This window comes from Loxodonta africana, chromosome 11 (assembly GCF_030014295.1).
Source record: "Loxodonta africana isolate mLoxAfr1 chromosome 11, mLoxAfr1.hap2, whole genome shotgun sequence".
Taxonomy (NCBI): Eukaryota; Metazoa; Chordata; class Mammalia; order Proboscidea; family Elephantidae; genus Loxodonta; species Loxodonta africana.
Window position 1 is genome coordinate 27,632,430 of NC_087352.1, and position 22,257 is coordinate 27,654,686.

General features: G+C 42.9%; 1 protein-coding gene across 1 annotated transcript; it reads right to left on the reverse strand.

Moving 5' to 3' along the window:
- Positions 1-12,850: 12,850 nt before the first annotated feature.
- LOC100663013 (zinc finger and SCAN domain-containing protein 4-like) lies at positions 12,851-14,837 on the reverse strand. The gene is made up of 3 exons (XM_003406229.3): positions 14,418-14,837; positions 13,682-13,841; positions 12,851-13,587 (listed from the first exon to the last, which is right to left on the reverse strand). The coding sequence occupies exons 1-3, from the start codon at positions 14,811-14,813 to the stop codon at positions 12,851-12,853; spliced, it is 1,293 nt and encodes a 430-aa protein (XP_003406277.1). The 5' UTR covers positions 14,814-14,837.
- Between the last annotated feature and the right edge of the window lie 7,420 nt (positions 14,838-22,257).

Here is a 22,257-nt window from a genome sequence, read left to right on the forward strand (position 1 = left end):
CCAGCATCGTCTAGGGGACCAAGAAAAGTGGTCTGTGAACAGATCACTGAACCACAACACCATCCTTCAGCTAGATGTATATTGCACAAGAAATGGTTAGAGGGATGAAAAACATTATGTAGAAGCTTTCATGTCATTATGTAATGATGAGGAAACTCAGAAGGCATGTAAAATTTGTGTTCAACAGGAAGAGAAAGTGTCCACCGCGTCACCACCAGTGCTAGAAATCTTACGTAGAAGCTGACCGGGCTCACAGACTGTGGCTGCTCCAGAATTACTGGAACAGAAATTAACTACATAAGGCTGAGTACTCTAAAAGATTACTAGGGTGTTTTATGGGAATTTTGCCGATGTTTTAAGTTCCTACTTTCTGGATATAAGAAACCACTTTCCTCCTTTCTCCTAAATCATCTAACCAATGTGTTTGGATACTGTAACTCTCAAATTAGAAATTCCTGTTGGTAAACTTACAAAGTTGTAAATACCATAACCAGAGAAGTGTCTGAAAATTGAGGTATGATTTTACAAAATAAAATGGCATTAGATTTCTTGTTAGTCTCCCAAGAAACAGTTTGTGCCTTAATAGATAAATGTTGCTGTGCTTATATTAATACACAGTTTGAGGTTTTGTAGAATGTAGTTGCTGTTGAGGCACATGAAAAATAATTACTGCTGCTTATGTATAAGCAGGAAACCTTGGTAGTGGTTTAGTGCTACGGCTGCTAACCTAAGGATTAGCAGTTCGAATCCGCCAGCCGCTCCTTGGAAACTGTATGAGGCAGTTCTACTCTGTCCTGTAGGGTCCCTATGAGTCAGAATTGACCCGATGGCACTGGGTTATGTATAAACAAGTACCTCCTGAGATTTGTTCCTTGGTTCAAAGTCCTTAGCGTCATGGTTTCGTTGGTTATTTCAGACAATTGACTTAATGTTGTTGTTAGTGTTTCTGCTATGCCTCCTGGTTTTCTATATGGTGCCTGGGATCTTAAAACCAGATGGTGCCTGCCCAATTATCATCACTGAATGTTTTTGATAAAAGATTCCATAACAAGATCATGATCCAAAGGAGAGGATGACAAAAGAGTTGTAATTCTCCTGGAATTCAGATTTCTGGCTTTCATGGAGGTTGGGTTAATTCACACAGGCCATTGCCTTTGGGTGTCCTTTTGAGCCTCAAGCTTTGAGAAAAAAAAAAAAAAAAAAAACTGGTTCCTAAAGCCACTTTTGAGTCAAACAATGGTCCAGATAAACCAGTAATGCTATTTTACTCTAAGCGTTTTGCTTTTTTGAAGAATTCAGTCTGTTTGGCAAACTGACTCAGACTGGGAGCTATGTTTAGGGTAAATCAGTAATTATTTTAATTAGTCTTTAAGACAGTGTGCATGAAATACCTATCTAATGTTTGTAATCAAACTGTCACCCTCTTGCTATATACAAAATTATGAATCTTGGAGAAACCAGGTTCTCAGAGGAGATTGACCTCATCCCGTGAGTCAGCCTTTTGGGAAACCAAGTAGTTCCTCCAAAGTGACTTTGCCACTGGGTTTTTCTGGGTAAAGGAATATGTGAAGACACCCTAAAACTGAGGCACTTCGCCTAACTAAAATGGCTGTCACAAAGCCTGGCTCAGACTTCAATTTGCTTTAGGCCCACTTCTGCTTCTGAGAAAGTGACCCATGACTATTAATAGGTAAGCCAGGGAGGGGCAGCTTGCCCTTGGGAAGAGCACTTACTATAATTTAAATATATTAACTGAAGACCTCCAACAGGAGGGGTCCATCCTGTATTATCCTGCTAATCATGTATTCCCTAATGGAAACTTGGTTGCCACATAGTAAATTTTTCTGTTCCCTCTAGATAAACTTTGTGTGCTGTGATGTATCCACCTATACTAGTTTAGATGATCCCTTTCAACTGACAGTGAGTTTATGTGGGAAATCTCTTGTTTAAATTCCTGGTGAATGCACTTTGGGGACTTTAGGATTACCTTTAGATATTCATAGTAATGATGCTAGTAAATATTAGGGAAGGTAATGTTAAATTGTTAGACATTGTAAAATGAGAGTCAGAAGAAAACCCATTGGTCCATCACTCAAGGTGGGGTTGGTCATTTCTAAGGGCCTTAATTCCTACTTACGGTATAGTTGAACTGGATAAATCTTTAATAAATTTATCAATCATTGTGGAACAAATAGCAGACGAAAGTGCTAATGGGATGGATACAAAACAGGGATCTCTGACCTCATTAGCCAAGATGCAGTGAGATAACAGAATAACTGTAGACTTTTTATGATTCCAAGAAGGTGGAGCCTGTGCTGTAACAAATACCTCTTGTTGCATTTGAATAAGTAACACAGGAGAAATAGAACAGGATATACATAGACTCAGACAGCAAGCTACTTGGTTACACATTATAATACCAGATTTCTTTGGTTGGTTACCATCAGGAATAAGTACATGGGTTAGATCACTATTGAAACGAATAGTAATATTGTTAGTCTGCATCCTGATAGTATTAGGTATAATAAAACTTATCTTATGTTGTCTTACACATGTAGGAGGCAAAAGAAATCCTCAGGCTAAAATGTTGATGTACATTGAGTCTGCTCATTTCTGCAATGTGATTGATGAGAACATGACTTTTATTTAAGATTTTGGGTGGAAAACTAGCTCAGTGAGATTAAAGAGCCTGCCATGCCTACCATCTAGGAGCCCAACTAAGTCCAGGTACTCATCAGGTATCTAATCAAAAAGAGGGAGTGGTTTAAGAGATAAAATTGGAGCCATTATTCCCTGTCCTTGACTATAAAGAATGTGATCCAGTGGGAGCTGGACTCAAAAGGACTCATCCAGACACATCAACTGGGCTCTCAGGTATAATAACAATAGCTTGAAAAATATTGGAATACACAGAGAAAACAAAAATCCTCATAACTGGATGAACAAGCCACATCATGATAAATGGAGAAGAGATTGAAGTTTTCAATGCTTTCATTTTACTTGGAGCCACAATCAACACCCATGGAAGGAACAGTCAAGAAATCAAAAGACGCATTGCATTGGGCAAATATGCTGCAAAAGAACTCTATAGAAAAGCAAAGATGTCACCTTGAAGACTAAGGTGAGCCCGACCCAAGCCATGGCATTTTCAATTGCATCACATGTATGTGAAAACTGTACAATACATAAGGAAGACAGAAGAAGAATTGATGCCTTTGAACTGTGGTGTTGGTGAAGAATATCGAATATACCATGGACTGCCAAAAGGACAAACCAATGTGTCTTGGAAGAAGTACAACCAGAATGTTCCTTAGGAGCAAGGATGGCAAGACTGTGTCTTACATACTTTGGACATGTTGTTAGGAGAGATCAGTCCCTGGAGAAGGACATCATGCTTGGTAAACTACAGGGTCAATGAAAAAGAGGAAGCTCCTCAGTGCGATGGATTGATGCAGTGGCTGCAACAACAGGCTCAAACATAACAAGAATTGTAAGGATGGCGCAGGACCAGGCAGTGTTTTGTTCTGTTGTACATAGGGTAGCTATGAGTTGGAAGGACTCAACAGCACCTAACAACTGATGATGTTAATATATTCTGATGTTTCTGTAATGTTTCTTGGACTCGGGCAAACGTGGCACTGGTAGCATGCTTGTCCATTTCCCACTTTTGCCGCTTTGAACAATAAAATCTTTCTCTTTGGTTTATTATAACTTTATGGTGATTTAACTCTAGGACATGTACAAGAAAGTTCCCTAGGGGAAACCTCTGAATTTCTGATATTTGCAGATAGATGTTGTCCACCTCCTTTTGCATATTTGTAATCTCATTACTTGTATGGCGCCAAATAGGTCCCTGTGTGGTGTAGGCTGTTCACTCTTGGCTACTAAACGAACGGTCATCGGTTGGAACTCACCCTCTGTGGCATGGGAGAAGAAAAGCTTGGCAATCTACTTCAATAAAGATTACAGCCAAGAATGTTTTATGGAGCTCACATGTACTCGGACACACATGGGGCACCAAGCAGTGTCTGAAAGGCTGTTGGTGTGTCCGGAAGACTTGTGAAGCAGGGATTTAACCTACAATACAGGGATTTAACCTGCAATATCCAAGTGTATTGGCTCTGCAGAGGGTGAGGAGAGAAAGAGTTTTATATACCCCTTCATATATAAAGAGACATTTATAGCAAAGAAATGGCTCACGGGGTTTTTAGAGGCTTTAAGTTCTAAGTGTTTGAGTCAGGGAAGAAAATTCTTCTGATTCACATAGCCACAGGGGCTGGCAAACCCAAGATTGGCAGGCCAGAGAGCAGTGCTGCCACAGGCTCTAAAGATCAATGGTCGGCAGGCAAGATGCTGGCAAGCTGCTAGCCCAAGTCCCAAGAACCAGAGGCCAGATGAATGGGAGCCAGCTGCAAGATTCGGAACAAGGAGAAGTCCCAGTAAGGCAAGCAGGGAGGAAGTAGGTGGAAGAGGGTGGGGAGATGAAGGTGAGCTGCCACAGATCCCGCCCTTTCTGGTACTGCTCAGCCGATTCCATCATGGGGATGATCACATATCAAAGTTCAACAGATAAGTGATCACAACATTATACAACTGCCAAAACAATGAGAATAATGGCCCAGCCAAGTTGACACACAGTCTTAACCATCACAGTCCACCCCATGTCAACTTGGCACCTGTACACATCTCCCCAAACCATACATAATCTCTGAATAAAGACAATTACAAAGCCATACTTGTGTCTAATGTGATACACACTAACACGAGTACAACCAAAAATGCACTAGCCCCATTGATATATTTTATTAGTGAAGAAGACAAAAATATGTGATGCACACATACAAAGCAGAAATACTTATAACAATTACAGACCTCATTTCTGCAACTGATCATGTGGCCATAACTGGTATTTAGAACTACCTTCTTCCACCACCCATTCCATATTCCCTTTGCCCTCAGCAGGCACCTCAGCTGGTTGTGGTTCTTTGCCTGGTGGGGTGACCCCAACCTTCATTCCTGAAGGATCTGAGCCATTAGTGGTTATGTCGGAATTGGGTTGCTGTAGTTTTCCATTGACTTTAATCACAGGGCACGGTAGTACTAAGAGAGGCCCTAAGGGATCTCCTGCATTCCAGACAGACTCTTCTTTACTTCCATTAGGTAATATCAATCCGATTTCCTCTTGGTAATCAGGATCAATTACAACAGTCAGTATGGTAGCTCCTTTCTTTGCCTGTTGGTCCAGAGCCATCAGAAGCTTGGTGGCCAAGGTTCCAGTTCAGTGGAATCAGTGATGTGTCTCCAGGTGGGAGCATTCCTCCCTTTGGAACTAAGACCTCTAGACCTGCAGAGCATAAGGACCTGGGGACAGGAAGCAAAAATCTTTTGAGTGAGTCAGTAGGGGTAATAGTGAATGGTGCCACTCCCATTTCCACCCCTTGATTCCTGGATCCATGAATCCTGGCTATCTGAAAAACAGCATCATATATTGGACGCTGGTTTAGAGCATATACAGTCTCCTGAAGAACATTGCTCCAACCCTGCAAGGTATTACCAACTAGCTGGTGCTGTAATCATGTCTTCAGGAGGACAGTCCATCTTTCCTTCAAGCCAGCTGCTTCAGGATGATGGGGAACATGGTAAGACCAGTGAATTCCATGAGCATGGGCCCACTGCCACACTTCATTTGTTGTGAAGTGAGTCCCTTGATTTGAAGCGATGCTGTGTGTAATACCATGATGGTGGATAAGGCATTCTGTAAGTCCACAAATGGTAGTTTTGGCAGAAGCATGTTGTGCAGGGAAGGCAAATCCATACCCAGGGTAAGTGTTTTTTCCAGTAAGAACAAAATGCTGCCCTTTGCATGATGGAAGTGGTCCAGTGTAATCAACCTGCCACCAGGTTGCTGGCAAATCACCTAGAGGGATGGTACCCTGTCGGGGACTTGATGTCAGTCTCTGCTGCTGGCAGATTGGGCGCTCAGCACTGGCTGTATCCAAGTTGGCCTTGGTGAGTGGAAGTCTATGTTGCTGGACCCATGATTAACCTCCATCCCTGCCATGATGACCACTTTGTTCATGAGCTCGATTGAGCAAAGATGACAATAACTGGGAAAAGAACACATCATCCTATCCACTTGATTGTTAAAATCTTCCTCTGGCGAGGTCACCCGTTGGTGAGCATTCACATGAGACACAAATATCTTCATTTCTTTGGCCCATTCAGAGAGATCTGTCTACATACCTGTTCCCATAAGTCCTTGTCTTCAATTTTCCAATCATGTTCCTTCCAAGTCCCTGAACATCCAACCAAACCATTGGCCACAGCCCATGAACCAGTATACAATTGCACATTTGGCCATTTCTTCTTCCAAGCAAAGTGAACAACCAGGTGCACTGCTCGAAGTTCTGCCTATTGGCAGGATTTCCCTTCATCACTGTCCTTCAGGGAGGTCCCAGAGAGGTGCTATAGTGTTGCCGCTATCCACTTTTGAGTGGTGCCTGCATATCGTGCAGAACCACCTGTAAACCAGGCACAAGTTTTCTCTACTTCAGTCAACTGATCATAAGGAACTCCCCATGAGGCCATAGGTGCACACTGGGAGATGGAAGGTAATGTGACAGGAAAGGAGATCATGGGCGTTTGGGTCACTTCGTGCAACTTACTTGTGCCTTCAGGTCCAGCTCAGGCCTGATCTTGTACATACTACTTTCATTTAATGATGGAGTGCTGCTGTGCACAACCTACTTTATGACTCTGTGAGTCAGACAACACCCAGTTCATGATGGCAGCTCAGGCCACATGGTGACTTGGCATTCTACGGTTAGGCATTCAGTCTCTACTAAGGCCCAGTAACAAGCCAAAAGCTGTTTCTCTGAAGGAGTGTACTTATCTGCAGAGGATGGCAGGGCTTTCCTCTAAAATCCTAAGAATCTGCACTGTGATTCATCAATGGGGGCCTGCCAGACACTCCAAACATCATCTCTATATGTCATGGACACTTCAAGCACCATTGGATCAGCTGGTTCATATGTCCCAAGTGGCAGAGTGGCTTGCACAGCAGCCTGAACCTGTTGCAGAGCCTTCTCCTGTTCTGGGCACCACTCAAAACTACCAGCTTTCAGGACCATTTGATAAATAGGCCAGAGTAGCACACCCAAATGAGCAATATGCTGCCTCCAAAACACAAAGACACCCACTAGGCATTGTGCCTTCTTTTTAGTTACGGGAGCAGCCAGATGCAATAACTTTTCCTTCACTTTAAAAGGAATATTTTGACATGTCTCACACCACTGGACCCCTAGAAGTTTCACTGAAGGGGATGGTGCCTGAATTTTTGTGGGATTAATTTCCCACCCTCTAGCATGCACATGTTTTACCAATAAGTCCAGAGTCATTGACACTTCTTCCTTACTAGCTCCAATCAGCATGTCCTCAAAGTAATGGACCAGTGTGATGTCATGTGGAAGGGAAAGGCCCCTGAAAACTAAATTATGACACAGGGCTGGAGAGTTGATGTAACCGAGATAGGCAACTGAAGGTATATTGGTGGCCTTGCCAGATAAAGACAAACTGCTTCTGATGGTCCTTCAAAACAGTTATGGAGAAAAAGACATTAGCCAGATCAATAGCTGCATACCAGGTACCAGGAGATGTATTAGTTTGCTCAAGCAATGAGACTACATCTGGAACAGCAGCTGCAATTGGAGTCATCACCTGTTTAATTTTTCAATAATTCACTGTCATTCTTCAAGATCCATCTGTTTTTCCCACCGGCCAAACAGGTGAGTTGAATGGGGATATGGTGGGAATCATCAGCCCTGCATCCTTCAAGTCCTTGATGGTGGTAGTCATTTCTGCAATCCCTCCAGGAATGTGGTATTGCTTTTCACTTACTATTTTCCTAGGTAGGGGCAATTCTAATGGCTTCCACTTGGCTTTTCCTACCATAATAGCCTTTACTCCATTTGTCAGGGATCCAATGTGAGGGTTCTGCCAGTTGCTGAGTATATCTACTCCAATTATGCATTCTGGAGCTGGGAAAATCAGTACAGGATGAGTTGGGGACACACTGGACCTACTGTGTGACTGACATGAGCTAAGACTCCATTAATAAACTGACCTCCATTTGCCCCCACTCCGGTGGGCCACAGTGACATTTTGGGTCTCCTGGAATTAGTGTCATCTCAGTGCCAGTATCCAGTAATCCCTGAGAAGTCTGATTATTTCCTTTTCCCCAGTGAACAGCCACTCTTGTAGAAGTGAGTAGATCTCTTTGGGGAAGGCTTTAAAAAAGATTAACAGTATAAGTTTTTGATAGTGTATTGGAGTCATTCCTTAAGGGGACCTGGCCTTCCCTTCAGTCAAGGGGTTGTGGCTCTGTAAACTCGCTCATGTCTGGGAGTTCATTGAGGGGCGGTGACTCTCTCTTCTGGTGGCTTGAGTTAGACTGTTAGACTGTTAGGCGAACTGCTGTTCACTTGACCTGGAATTCATCTGCTTGTACAGATCAAGTAAATATTTAGTAGATTTCCTATCTATCTCACTCCGAGGGACACCATGACTAAGTAGCCAATACTATAAGTCCATATGAGTCAGACTATTCTGATTACTGCTTTGACTCTGCTGACCATTATGGTAACCATTCCCACCTTCTCTTTGTCAATTGAGTGGTGCCACTTGGCCCCTCCAATCAGCCCCATTGTAGTTAAGTGTCTTAATTCAGCTACGGCAGTTCCTACTGTCAAATCTGACTTATGTAAAATAGCAATCACAGCAGTCTTCAAGGATACTAGGGCTGCCTTCATAAATTTGTTCCTCACTGTTGTGGTAACAGGTGTGTCCTCTGGGGACTCCATGTGTGGGTCTGTAGGTCTAAACTGATAAATCCACTCTAGTATGCCAATTTCCCTAAGCCTTTGGATAGCTTCTTCTACAATATACCAAGGCAGGTCTGGAACTTTAACTTGATTTAGTGTAGGCCACCACACAATCCATGCTTCAGCAACCTAACCAAACAAACTATTAGATCCTTTCCTAACTTCTCAAGCTGAAACATTGAATGAAGAATCTGTGCTTAGTGAGCCCATATCAATAAACCCAGACTGATCCATCTTTATGTTCTTTGTACCATTATCCCACACTCTTAATAGCCATTCCCACACATATTCCCCAGGGTTCTCTTTGTACATATTTTACGTGTTGTACTCTTTTGGACTGTATCGTACCTCCTCCTGGGTTACACTTTGTACTTCGCCTTTTGGGGCTCACTGAGACTGAAGTCTAGTTATAGATCTATAAGCCAAAATCGGTGGAGAAAAGTTTTGAAAACATTCCAGATTGTCTTGTAAAGCATCTGCCTCAGGCAATGTCCCAATGACTCGGGCAAAGGTGCTTTAGATGCAGCTAGGTTAATCTCATTAGATGGGAATGGAGGTGCTAACGTTTCTTCTGGCAGGAGTGATTCTATGGGACTTTGTGGCCCACTGTCTCCAGCTTACTGATTATCTACCCATACGTCCCATCCTAGGTTTCAGGATCCCAATTCTTCCCAATCAATGCCCTCACTTTAACTGCAGACCCCGCTAGAGGTTGGCAGTTGGGTTGGAGTTGTAATTCAGCCATTCTAACAATAAGACTCTGGGTTTCACTCTCAGCAACATCAGCTCTATTACTACAAGAAATAAGGCTTTATTTCAAGGCACGAGTGGAAAGTTTGAGGTCGCTTGTGCAGCACTTGAGCTTTGACTCTGAAGCCCTGAGCTCATCTCTTAACCAGTTAGTCTAGTGAAAGTAGGACCAACCAACCAACTTTCTTGTACTTCTCATAATGACAAAATTGTAGAAAGGTATCCAGAGCCTCATCTTTCATCAATACCTAATCTATTGGTGGTGATATGTAGCATATTTGAATTGCCACCTCACACCATGAGTTAGCAGTGCCCTTTTTACTACTGGAACCAGAGTCATCAACATCTTTAAGATTAACTGGACCTGAGAGCCAATTTAGAAAATTCATCCTTACAATTTTGTTTCTCTAGAACCATTCTCGGAACCAACTGTCTTAGGCTGGGTTCTCTGGAGAAGCAAAACCAGTAAAGCGTAACTATGTATGTAGAGACAAAGACAGATATTTATATCAAGGAAATGGCTCATGTGTTTTTTACAGGCTGGGTAACTTCCCAAGTCCGTCGGGCAGGAAAGAGATTCTCCTGATTCACACAGCTGCAGGGGCTGGCAAACCTAAGGTTGGCAGGCTGGAGAGCAGGGCTGTAGCAGGCTGTGAAGATCTACGAATCTCACGATCGCAGGCAAGCTGCTAGCTTAAGTCCCAAGTCAGAGGAACAGGAGCCAGCTGCAGGATCTAGAACAAGCAAAAGTCCTGGCAAAACAAGCAGGAAGGAAGTAGGCAGAGCAGGACGGAGAGATAAAAGCTGAGGGGGTGGTGAGCTGCCACGGGCCCCACCTCTGCAGGTACCACTCAGCAGATTCCATCATGGGGGTGATCACGTATCAAATTTCAACAGGGAGGTGATCCAACATTATACAACTGCCAAAACACTGAGAATCATGGCCCAGCCAAGTTGTCACACAATCTTAACCATCACAAGTAGCAACGATTACAAGAAAAATAATTCAAAATGTAGAATCATGGTGATTTAGCAGTTTTTAGCCAATCTGTGAAAAGGTGAAGCTTCCAATGATTTTAACCATTTGATGATGTTAATGTATGTTCATATATTCTGATGATTCTGTAACATTTCTCGTACTCAGGCAGATATGATGACACTGGTAGCAGGCTTGTCCATTTTCCACTTTTGCCTCTTTGAGCCATAAAGTGCCAAATAAAACTTTTCTTTTTGTTTTATTGTGACTTTGTGGTGTTTTTACCCTAGGACATGTACAAGGAAGTTTCCTGGGGGAAAGCTATGTATTCCTGATATCTGGTGCTAGGTATTGACAGGACCCTCATGTTGCATATTTGTAATCTGATTAGTTGTATGGCACCATGCAGGTCTCTGTTTGGTGCAAACTATTTGCTTTCAGCTACTAACAGACAGGTTAGCAGTTGGAACTCACCCCCTGTAGCACAGATGAAGAAAGGCTTGGCCAGCTGCTTCCATAAAGATTACAGCCAAGGCTATCTTAAGGAGCTCATTTGTACTCTGACACACACGGAGCACCAACAGTGTCTGACAGGCTGTCATAGTGTCCGGGAGACCTGTGATGCAGGAATTTAACCTACAATACAGGGATTTAAGCTGCAATATCCAAGCATATTGCCTCTGAAGAGGGTGGGGAGAGAAAGACCTTTATTTACGCTTTTATCCTACCCGCTGACCCACATTAAACTGTACGAGGGTCTGGGTATTAAAGTCAGTCCAGTCATAATACTGAGTGTTGAAAAAGCCATGGGAATTCAGGACTTTTATGTTGCTAATGGTGTTGTGGAAACCCTGGTGGCATAGTGGTTAGGTGCTACAGCTGCTAACCAAGAGTTTAGCAGTTCAAATCCGCCAGGCGCTCTTCGGAAACTCTATGGGGCAGTTCTACTCTGTTTTATAGGGTCACTATCAGTCGGAATTGACTCAATGGCAGTGGGTTTGGTTTTTTTGCTTAATGGTGTTGTAATAAGTAAAAGCACTTTGGAAAAGTGTGTCCCCACTTCACGAATGTCTTTCCAAAGAAAATCTCTCCTTCATACATACAAGGAGGCACGTACAAGTATGTTCACAACAGCAAACATCCAGAGGCAACCAAGAAAAGAGGATGAATAAACGGGCTTTTCCACATAATGGAACATTTTTTTGGCCAGATAGGAGTCCCTGGTTGGTACAAACAGTTAAAGCAGGAACAGTTGGAGGTTGGAGTCTGTCCTTGGAAGGCTTGACAATCTACTTCCAAAAATTGGCCAGTGGAAATCCTATGGAGCATAGTTCTATTCTGATACACAAGGGGTCACCGTGAATCAGAGTGGATTCCAGGGCAACTGTTTTTTTTTTTTTTTTAATTGCAACCAGATAATCTGCTTTAGTGTTGCAGTGGGGGGAATCAGAGAAGTGTTGCAATTTACACTGTAGAACAGCCCTCCTTCCACCACTTGGGCCCGTTCTCCATGGCACAGTCTAGGTTACCAATGGGATTGAACCTCAATTTTCCTAGCTGAAACCAGCTCAGTGATGCGTCCCAAATAACCTACCAGCATGTGCGCCTTTGCTCCAGCTCTGCACTGAACCTCTTCTTTTTCTCCAAACTACCCTTTCAAACCAGTTAGCCACCCTTGTCCCCCTTCATCTTTGGATGAAATTAATTAAAAAAAAACATGGCTTTTCTGACATCTAAAATTGCATTCTGACATTTCAGTCACCAATTACATAATCATCTTCAGGTTCAGTTTGGCTATTAATATGAATTTATAAAACCATAATATCATTATAAGGGTCCCCCTTTTATTAACTCAGGCCTGCTGCCGAGGTTCCATCTCTGCTCTTCACTTTTTAAGGCTTCCTGTGTTTGCACTAAAGTCAAAGGATGTGGCAGGAGGACAGGGGAGCTAGCATGGAAAGCCCTACTTGGCCACTGCGAGCCAGTGTTTGTCTCCTCCGTGGTGGTAGTGGTGGAGGGTTGGGACTTGTTGCCTTCTCATGTGGGGCACATTCCTTCATGTATTCAATGGATATTTTTTGGTCATTTGGAATGTGTCAGCCACTTTTCTAGGCACTTGGGATGCATCCAAGGAAATTACGTGACGTGTTCTAAGTCCGTAATACCATCGGCGGCGGGGAATATATATATATATATATATATATATATATATATATATATATATATATAATGGTGGGGCAGTAGGTTAGGAAGCTTCTGTTGTGTTAGGAGCCATTTTGAGATTAACCTTCTGGTGAGTCTTCACATGGCGGTGGTACGTGGATGACTGACGGTAGCTTTTCCTGCAAATGGAACACACACAGGGCTTCTCTCCCGTGTGAATTCTCTCGTGAGCCTGCAGATTGCTTCTGTGACTGAAGGACTTGTCACACATGCTGCAAGGGAAGGGTTTCTCTCTCCTGTGAATCATCTGGTGCACGCGCAGGTCTGACATCTGGAAGAAGCCTTTGTGGCACTCAGCACAAACAAACGGCCTCTTGTTCCTGTGTCTTCTCTGGTGGGCTTCTAACTGAGAGAAATATTTGAAGATCTTGGGACAGTCCTCACATCTGTATGGTTTTGGGGTTTCATGAAATCTTTCTTGGTATCTCCTACCTGGAGATTTTTCCTCCTTGCTCTGGAGGGCAGGGGCAGACTCAGGGGTGGTTGGGTCTGGTCTGGATATAAATCCTTGTTCCAACTCCACAGGGACATCTTGATGAAAGGGTCCTCCCAAGGCCTTTTCCTGGGACCCGGAGGTGCCTAGCCCTGCTCTTCTGGAGCTTTCTGGGTTGTCCCAACAAGCATGTGCCTCCTCAGGTTTGGGACAATTCTCTTCCTGGATAATTTGTAGAGAAAGTACTTGATTGCCTCCACTAGTGATACTATTATTTACTTGTGTAGTTTTCAAAGAAAGTTTGCTGCTGTCTTCTTTATCTTCACCTCCTGTAAAAATAAAATAAAACTTCATGAATTTGCATCCCAGAATTACCCACACGGAACATTCCCCTGGTATACAGAGATTCCCCTTACTTACCTGTTTGCATGGGAGGATCTTGGGGTGTCTGGAAGGGGGTCTCCATGTTTTCTCCTATTGGGGTCCCTGCTGACAACTGTTTTGTGAGATGAACAATGATGTCTTTTAAGGGCATATTCTCAGAACAGAGGGCTTCCTGTCCCTGCATGCAGATGTGGACCTGTAAACAAACCTTGGTCAATGTCCTATGGATGTCTATTGTGTGACAGAGGCTGTTGTGGGAAATGTTCTTGTCAGTTCTCTGCAGGATCCCTCTACTGGGGGTGCCCACACCTCCCTGTCTTCCTCTTATCATTAATGGTGTAAAATTTCATGATAATTGTCTCTTTGGTATGTCTTCCTGATTAATAAAAATGACAAGAAGGCTCCCTAAGGGAAAAACTAATTCTTGTCAAGGCATTTCTTCCTCATCCTTGTGGTCTCTGGGCTAATATCAATCTCCCAGAGAGCTCCCCTACCACCTCTGGAGCTAAAATTAAATAATTAGATCAACCAACCAAGCAGTAGGTTTGGCTCCTATATGTCCCTCAGAATAAACACAAACACCTTCTGTTTTGTTCTCACTAACTTAGGAGGAGGAGGAGATGCTCCTTGGTGAGGAGGAGTGGTGGGAGGGTATGACCTGGCTAATAACTGTTTCTACAGTAAGCCTTCTTTCTCTGCTTCCAGGCAACTCTGCCTTCCCGTACCTATTCCTCACTCCCCTCTGCCCTGAGGTCAGAACCCCTGTACTCACATAGGCAGGTGGCTCCATGAAATCATCAGTCAGGTCTTCCGGGAACTTCTGCAGGTTTCTGCCACTAGAATCCCATTTTTCTTTCAAATTGGACCTATTTCTGCACTGTTCATTCATCATAAACTGCTCCAGGACCAATTGGGAAATCATTTCCTCCTTGCTGTATTTCTCTGGCTGCAGCCACAAGTCAAATAACTTCTGCAGTCTTTGCAGTTCCTGCTTTGCATACGAGTTATTGCTGTACTGATATATATTGAGTGGAGTGCCCTGGAGCCCAGAGATCCTCTCTGGCTTCTGGACATCAGGTCCTTGTGTAGGCTCAAACTCTAGATTTTCTAACCTGGGAGCATTCCTGGATGGTTCACATCGAAAGGGTGTTCTGAGATCTAAAGCCATGATTGGCAAGATTTCTCAGGTTCAATTTGGAGGACTCAGCTTCTGCTGGCTTGTAAGACTGAGGACGTGGCAACAACTGGTGGATGCTTAAAGGCTGCAAGGTAGGAATAGAAGAGATATATAATTAGTGACATCACTGACATAATTAAAACCAACCAAACAAAAATTTCTAGCCCAGATAGCTTCATGGGTAAATTTCAGACATTTAAGAAAGAGCTCTACTCTTACACGAAATGTCTCAGAGCACAGAAAAAGAGGGAAAACTCCCAATTTTAGTCAGTGAAGTCAGCATCTGCCATTTCACACCTCTTGTCAGCTTCACTGGAGCCCTGATATCACACTGGTTAAGAGCTCAGCTGCCAGCCAAAGATCAGTAGTTTGAATCTACTAGTCACTACTTGGAAACACTAAGGGGCAGTTCTACTCTGCCATATACTGTCGTTATGAATCAGAATTGAACTGACAGAAATGGGTTTTGTTAGCCTCGCTTGGCTGATCAGATTATCCTCGCCATTCCAGTAAATAAAGGAGTCAAAGATGAATCCAGAAAAACGCCACGGGAGAAAACAGAACACAGTCTTGCCTTTTCCTAATCCATTTATCACAAGGCTTCCCGAGAGCCTTCTAAAACGCTAATCTGCTCAGTTACACCTTACTTTACTCTCAATAGTGACCCTCACCATGGTGCAGTGACTAAGTGCTCCACTGCTAACAGAAGGTGAGTGCTTCCAACCCACCAGCTGCTCTGAGGGAGAAAGATGTGTCTGTCTGCTCCCATAAAGATTACAGCCTAGGAAACCCTGTGGTACATTTCTACTATGTCCTATAAAACAAACCAAACCCATTGCTGTCGAGTCAATTCTGACTCATAGTGACTCTATAGGACAGAGTAGAACTGCCCCATAGGATTTCCAAGGAGCAGCTGGTGGATTTGAACTGCCAAGCTTTTGGTTAGCAGCTGTAGCTCTTAACCACTAGGCCACCAGGGTTTCCACTATATAAATTGGAATTGACTCCACTGCAATGAGTTTTTACATGCTGGTATTTCTCCCTATGAACTCGTAATCTTTATGGGAGCAATTGCAGCATCTTTCTCCAGACCAGTGGTTGGTGAGTTCGCACTGCCCACCTGTTGGTTAGCAGTCGAGTAGTTAATTGTTACACCACCAGGGCTCATTCATGTATAAGACGTTGAACCTCAAAGCCTGACTACCTGGGATCTAATCAGGAGCTGGCGTCCAGAGGCTTCGTGATCCCAGGCAAGTTACATGTCAGGTCCCCATCTGTATCTATGGGACTGTAATGGCATCCTCCTCCCAGAGTTGTTGCTCTAACAGCTAAATGACTTAATAAACGTAAAGCATGCACAGCAGTTGCCAGCACATGCTAAGTGCTCAGAAGAGGTCCAGTCAATAGCTTATGTTGTTCTTGCTGTTGTTAGTTGCCGTCGAATGAATTCTGATTCATGGCAACCAAATGTGTGCAGAGTAAAATTGCTCCGTAGGGTTTTCAAGGCTTTGATCATTCAGAAGGAGATCACCAGGCCAGTTTCCCGAGGCACCTCTGTGTAGGTTCTAAATGCCAAGCTTTCAGCTAGCAGAAAGTGCTAATAGTTTTCACCACCCAGGGACTCCCTAAGTAGCTTATATTCACCCTTTACATCTCAATGCCAATAAAATTTTTCTGGAGAAAATTGCTTTCATTCAAGCCAGGTCTTTACAGAGTCCACATCTAGCGCCTTTGGGCCAGAGCAGTTGTCACCATAGAGAGCCCCCATGCCCCAGAGAGCCCCATATCTTTGTACCTAGGAATTCTCTTCACATACAAAATCCAAAAAACCGATTGCAGTGGAATCGATTCCACCTCATCCACATATGTAGGCCTGTATACACACGCACACCTACAAAACTGGAAATTTTCCTTTCTTTCTTGGAAACTCATCTTCTTCTTGGATGAACCTTCAAACTTTGTCTTCCTGGGCTGAATGCTGAACTCTATGACTGGCTTTCTGCGGCAGGTACATCTGATATGCCTTCCTGAAGTTCCTCTCTTTTATAGGGTGTGGGTGAGATTCAGTAATGAGGTTAAATTGATGTAATAAAGATGTGATTGGATAAAACTCATCTCTTGATTGAATTACTGATGCAATCTTCTCCAGAAGCAAAACTCTGTAACTCCTTGATTCCAATGCCATATTATATATCTCTGGGTCTGAGGTTCTAGGTCATAATCAAACATTGATATTTCTGCAGTGGAATGTAACAACATTCACAAATTATCACTGTTGTTAGTTGCTGTCATGGATTGACTCATGTCCCCCCAAAATATTTCAACTTAGCTGGGCCATCAGTCCCAGTATTCTGTGATTGTCCACCATTTTATGTGATTTCTCTATGTGTTGTAAATTCTATCACTATGATGAAATGCTCGCTCATCTATGCCAAGAAATATGGAAGACAGCTTCCTGGCCAACTGACTGGAAGAGATCCATATTTATGCCTATTCCCAAGAAAGGTGATCCAAACGAATGTGGAAATTATAGAACAATATCATTAATATCACACACAAGCAAAATTTTGCTGAAGATCATTCAAAAACGGCTGCAGCAGTATATCGACAGGGAACTGCCAGAAATTCAGGCCGATTTCAGAAGAGGACGTGGAACCGGGATATCATTGCTGATGTCAGATGGATCCTGGCTGAAAGCAGAGAATACCAGAAGGATGTTTACCTGTGTTTTATTGACTATTCGACTGTGTGGATCATAACAAATTATGGATAACATTGTGAAGAATGGGAATTCCAGAACAGTTACTTGTGCTCCTGAAGAACCTGTACATAGATTAAGAGGCAGTTGTTTGGACAGGATAAGGGGATAGTGATTGGTTTGAAGTCAGGAAACGTGTGCGTCAGGGTTGTATTCTTTCACCATACCTATTTAATCTGTATGCTGAACATATAATCGAGAAGCTGGACTATATGAAGAAGAATGTGGCATCGGGATTGGAGAAAGACTCATTAACAACCTGCGTTATGCAGATGACACAACCTTGCTTGCTGAAAGTGAAGAGGACTTGAAGCACTTACTAATGAAGATCAAAGACCACAGCCTTCAGTATGGATTGCACCTCAACACAAAGAAAACAAAAATCTTCACATCTGGACCAGTGAGCAACATCATGATAAATGGAGAAAAGATTGAAGTTGTCAAGGATTTCATTTTACTTGGATCCACAATCAACAGCCATTGAAGCAGCAGTCAGTAAATCAAAAGACGCACTGCATTGGGTAAATCTGCTGCAAAGGACCTCTTCAAAGTGTTGAAATGCAAAGATGTCACCTTGAAGACTAAGGTGTGCCTGACCCAAGCCATAGTATTTTCAATCACATCGTATGCATGTGAAAGCTGGACAATGAATAAGGAAGACCGAAGAAGAATTGACGCCTTTGAATTGTGGTGTTGGTGAAGAATATTGAATATACCATGGACTGCCAAAGAACGAACAAATCTGTCTTAGAAGAAGTACAACCAGAATGCTCCGTAGAAGCAAGGATGGCGAGACTGCGTCTTACATACTTTGGACATGTTGTCAGGAGGGATCGGTCCCTGGAGAAGGACAGCATGCTTGGCAAAGTACAGGGTCAGCAGAAAAGAGGAAGACCCTCAACAAGGTGGATTGACACAGTGGCTGCAACGATGAGCTCAAGTACAACAACGATTGTAAAGATGGCTCAGGACCGGGCAGTGTTTCGTTCTGTTGTGCCTAGGGTCGCTATGAGTCGGAACTGACTCAACGGCACCTAACGACAACATGATGAAATGAGATGGTTTTAAGTAGCAGTTATATTGATGAGATATACAAGATTAGATTGTGTCTTGAGCCAATCTTTTATAGATATAAAAGAGAGGAGCCACCAGAGAGACTGGGGGACCTCATACCGCCAAGAAAGCAGCGCTGGGAGCAGAGCACATCCTTTGGACCTGAAATTCCCGCACTGAGATGCTCCCAGACCAAGGGAGGACTGATGATAAAGACCTTCCTCCAGAGCGGACAGAGAGAGAAAGCCTTCCCCTGGACCTGGTGCCCTAAATTTGGTCTTCTAACCTACTGGACCGTGAAAGAATAAACTTCTGTTTGTTAAAGCCATCTACGTGTTGTATTTCTGTTATAGTAGAACCAGAAGACTAAGACAGTTGCCATCGAGTGGATTCTGATTCATGGTGACCCTGTAAGTGCAGAGTAGAACTGGGCATCACAGGGTTTTCAAGGCTGTGAACTTTTGGAATCAGATCGCCAGGTCTATCTTCTGAAGCACCTGTGGGTGTGTTCGAATCTCCAATCTTTTGGCTAGCAGTCCAGTGCTCCACTATTTGTGCCACCCAGGGACTCCTCCCAAACATCTAAATGACCCTTATTACAGACACTGTAAGATGGGTTTGTCAGAGTTTGATAATTTCCACATTCTGTTAGATTACCTGTCTTTGGAATAGACATAAATATGGATCTCTTCCAGTCAGCTGACCAGGTAGCTGTCTTCCAAATTTCTTGGCATAGATGAATGAGCACTCCCAGTGCTGCATTTGTTGGTTGAAATCTCTCAGTTGGTATTCCGTCAATTCCTGGAGCCTTGTTTTTCACCAATGCCTTCAGTGCAGCTTGGACTTTTTCCTTCAGTACCATCAGTTCCTGGTCATATGCTACCTCCTGAAATGGTTGAACCTCAACCAGTTCTTTTTGGTATAGTGACTCTGTGTATTCCTTCCATCTTCTTTTAATGCTTCCTGAATCATTTAATATTTTCCCCGTACAATTCTTTAATATTGCAACTCAAGGCTTGAATTTTTTCTTCAGTTTTTTCAGCTTGAGAAATACCAATCAAGTTCTTCCCTTTTGGTTTTCTAACTCTGGGTCTTTGCATTTTCATGATAATACTTTACTTTGTCTTCTCGAGCCGCTGTTTGATATCTCCTGTTCAGCTATTTCACTTCATCGTTTTTCCATTTGCTTTAGCTACTCGACTTTCAAGAGCAAGTTTCAGAGTCTCTTCTAACATCCGTTTTGGTCTTTTCATTCTTTCCTGTCTTTTTAATGGCTCTTTGCTTTCTGCATATATGATATTCTTGATGTCTTTCCACAACTCATCTGGTCTTCGGTCATTAGTGTTCAATGCTCATATCTATTCTTGAGATGGTCTCTAAATTCAGGTGGTATATAATCAAGATAATACTTTGACTTTTGTGGTCTTGTTCTAATTTTTTTCAGCTCCAACTTGAACTTGCATATGAGCAATTGATGGTCTGTTCTGTAGTTGGCCCCTGGCCTTGTTCTGACTGATGATACCGAGCTTTTCCATCATCTCTTTCCACAGATAAAGTCGATTTGATTCCTGTGTATTCCATCTGACCTGGTCCACGTGTATAGTGGATGTTTATGTTGTTGAAAATAGGTCTTTGCAATAAAGAAGTTGTTGTTCTTGCAAAATTCTATCATGCGATCTCCGGGATCATTTCTATCACCAAGGCCATATTTTCTAACTACTGATCCTTCTTCTTTGTTTCCAGCTTTTGCATTCCAATCACCGGTAATTATCAATGCATCCTGATTGCATGTTTGATCCATTTCAGACTGCAGAAGATAGTAATAATCTTCAATTTCTTCATCTTTAGGCTTCGTAGCTGGTGCATAAATTTGAATAATAGTCGTATTAACTGGTCTTCTTTGCAGGTGTTTGGATATTGCCCCCATACCAACAGCATTGTACTTTAGGCTAGATCTCGAAATGTTCTTTTTGGCAAGGAATGCAAGGCCATTCATCTTTAAGTTGTCATTCCTGGCAGAGTAGACCATATAATTGTCCAATTCAAAATGGCCAATACCAATCCATTTCAGCTCACTAATGAATGGGATATTGATGTTCATGTGTTCCATTTCATTTTTAACAATTTCCAATTTTCCCAGATTCTTGCTTCATACATTCCATGTTCCGATTATTAACGGATGTTTGCAGCTGTTTCTTCTCATTTTGAGTTTTGCCACATCAGCAAATGAAGGTCCCGAAAGCTTGACTCCACCCATGTCATTAAGGTGGACTCTAGTTTGAAGAGGCAGCTCTTCCCCAGTTATCTTTTGAGTGCCTTCCAACCTGAGGGACTCATCTTCCGGCACTATATCACACAATGTTCCACAGCTGTTCATAAGGTTTTCACTGGCTAATTCTTTTCAGAAGTAGACCAACAGGCCATTCTTCCTAATCTGTCTTATTATGGAAGCTCAGCCGAAACCTGTCTGCCATGAGTGACTGTCATGGATTGAATTGTGTCCCTCAAAAACGTCTGTCAACTTGGCTAGGTCATGATTCCCTTGTATGACTGTATGATTGCCTACCATTTTACCTTCTGATGTGATTTCCCTATGTGTTGTAAATCCTGTCACTATGATGTAATAAGATGGATTAGTGGCAGTTATATTGATGAGGTCTACAAGATTAGATAGTGTCTTAAGCCAATCTCTTTTGAGATATAAAAGAAAGAAGCAAGCAGAGAGACAGGGGGGCTCATACCACCAAGAAAGCAGTGCTGGGGGCAGAGTGCATCCTTTGGACCTGAGGTTCCTGCACTGAGATGTTCCCAGACCAAGGAAAGACTGATGACAGAGACCTTCCTCCAGAGCCAAAAGGGAGAGAAAGCTTTCCCTTGAAGCTGGTGCCCTGAATTCAGACTTCTAGCCTATTGGACTGTGAGAGAATAAACTTTTGTTTGTTAAAGCTGTCCACTTATGGTATTTCTGTTATAGCAGCACTAGGTAACTAAGATAGTGACCCTGCTGGTATTGAATGCTGGGGGCATAGCTTCCATTATCATAGCAACATGCAAGACCCCACAGACCACAAACTGACAGATGTGTGCATGGGAGGGGGATAGCCCTGTAGCAACACAGTAAAGCCTTAAGAGTGTATTGTAACCAAAGTCACAAGAAGACAAAGAGATCTACATTCTCTGGGTATAGTGGAATTCTAAAATAAATAAATTGATGCATTCCTGATGTCTATTTCATGTGTTCATTTTGTTTTTACTCCATAGATTGTGTTCTTTATTATTCCAATTATATTTTATAATATTTCCCTTATCTTTTGCTGTATTATGTTATTAGTGTTGTTGTTGTTAAGTTTCCATGGAGCTGATTCCTGCTCCTAGTGACCCCATGTGTGCAGAGTAGAACTGCTCCATAGGGTTTTCAAGAGTGTGGTGTTTTGGAAGCAGATCTCTAGGCCTGTTGTCTGAGGTATCTCTGATTGGGCTTGATCCTCCAGGCTTCCTGCTAGTAGTCAAGTGCTTAACTGTTTGTGCCACCTGGGCACTCCTATAATCTGTTGCCGTCAAGTCAGTTCAGACTCATGGCGACCCCATGTGTTGCAGAGTAGAACTGCTCCAGAGGGTTTTCAG

Coding starts and splice junctions, on each gene's coding strand:
- LOC100663013 (XM_003406229.3), bottom strand. CDS start 14,813: ATGGCTTTAGATCTCAGAACACCCTTTCGATGTGAACCATCCAGGAAT. Junction 13,842..14,417: donor TCATGGAGCCACCTGCCTAT/GTGAGTACAGGG, acceptor GTTTGTTTACAG/GTCCACATCTGCATGCAGGG. Junction 13,588..13,681: donor AGATCCTCCCATGCAAACAG/GTAAGTAAGGGG, acceptor TTTTTACAGGAG/GTGAAGATAAAGAAGACAGC.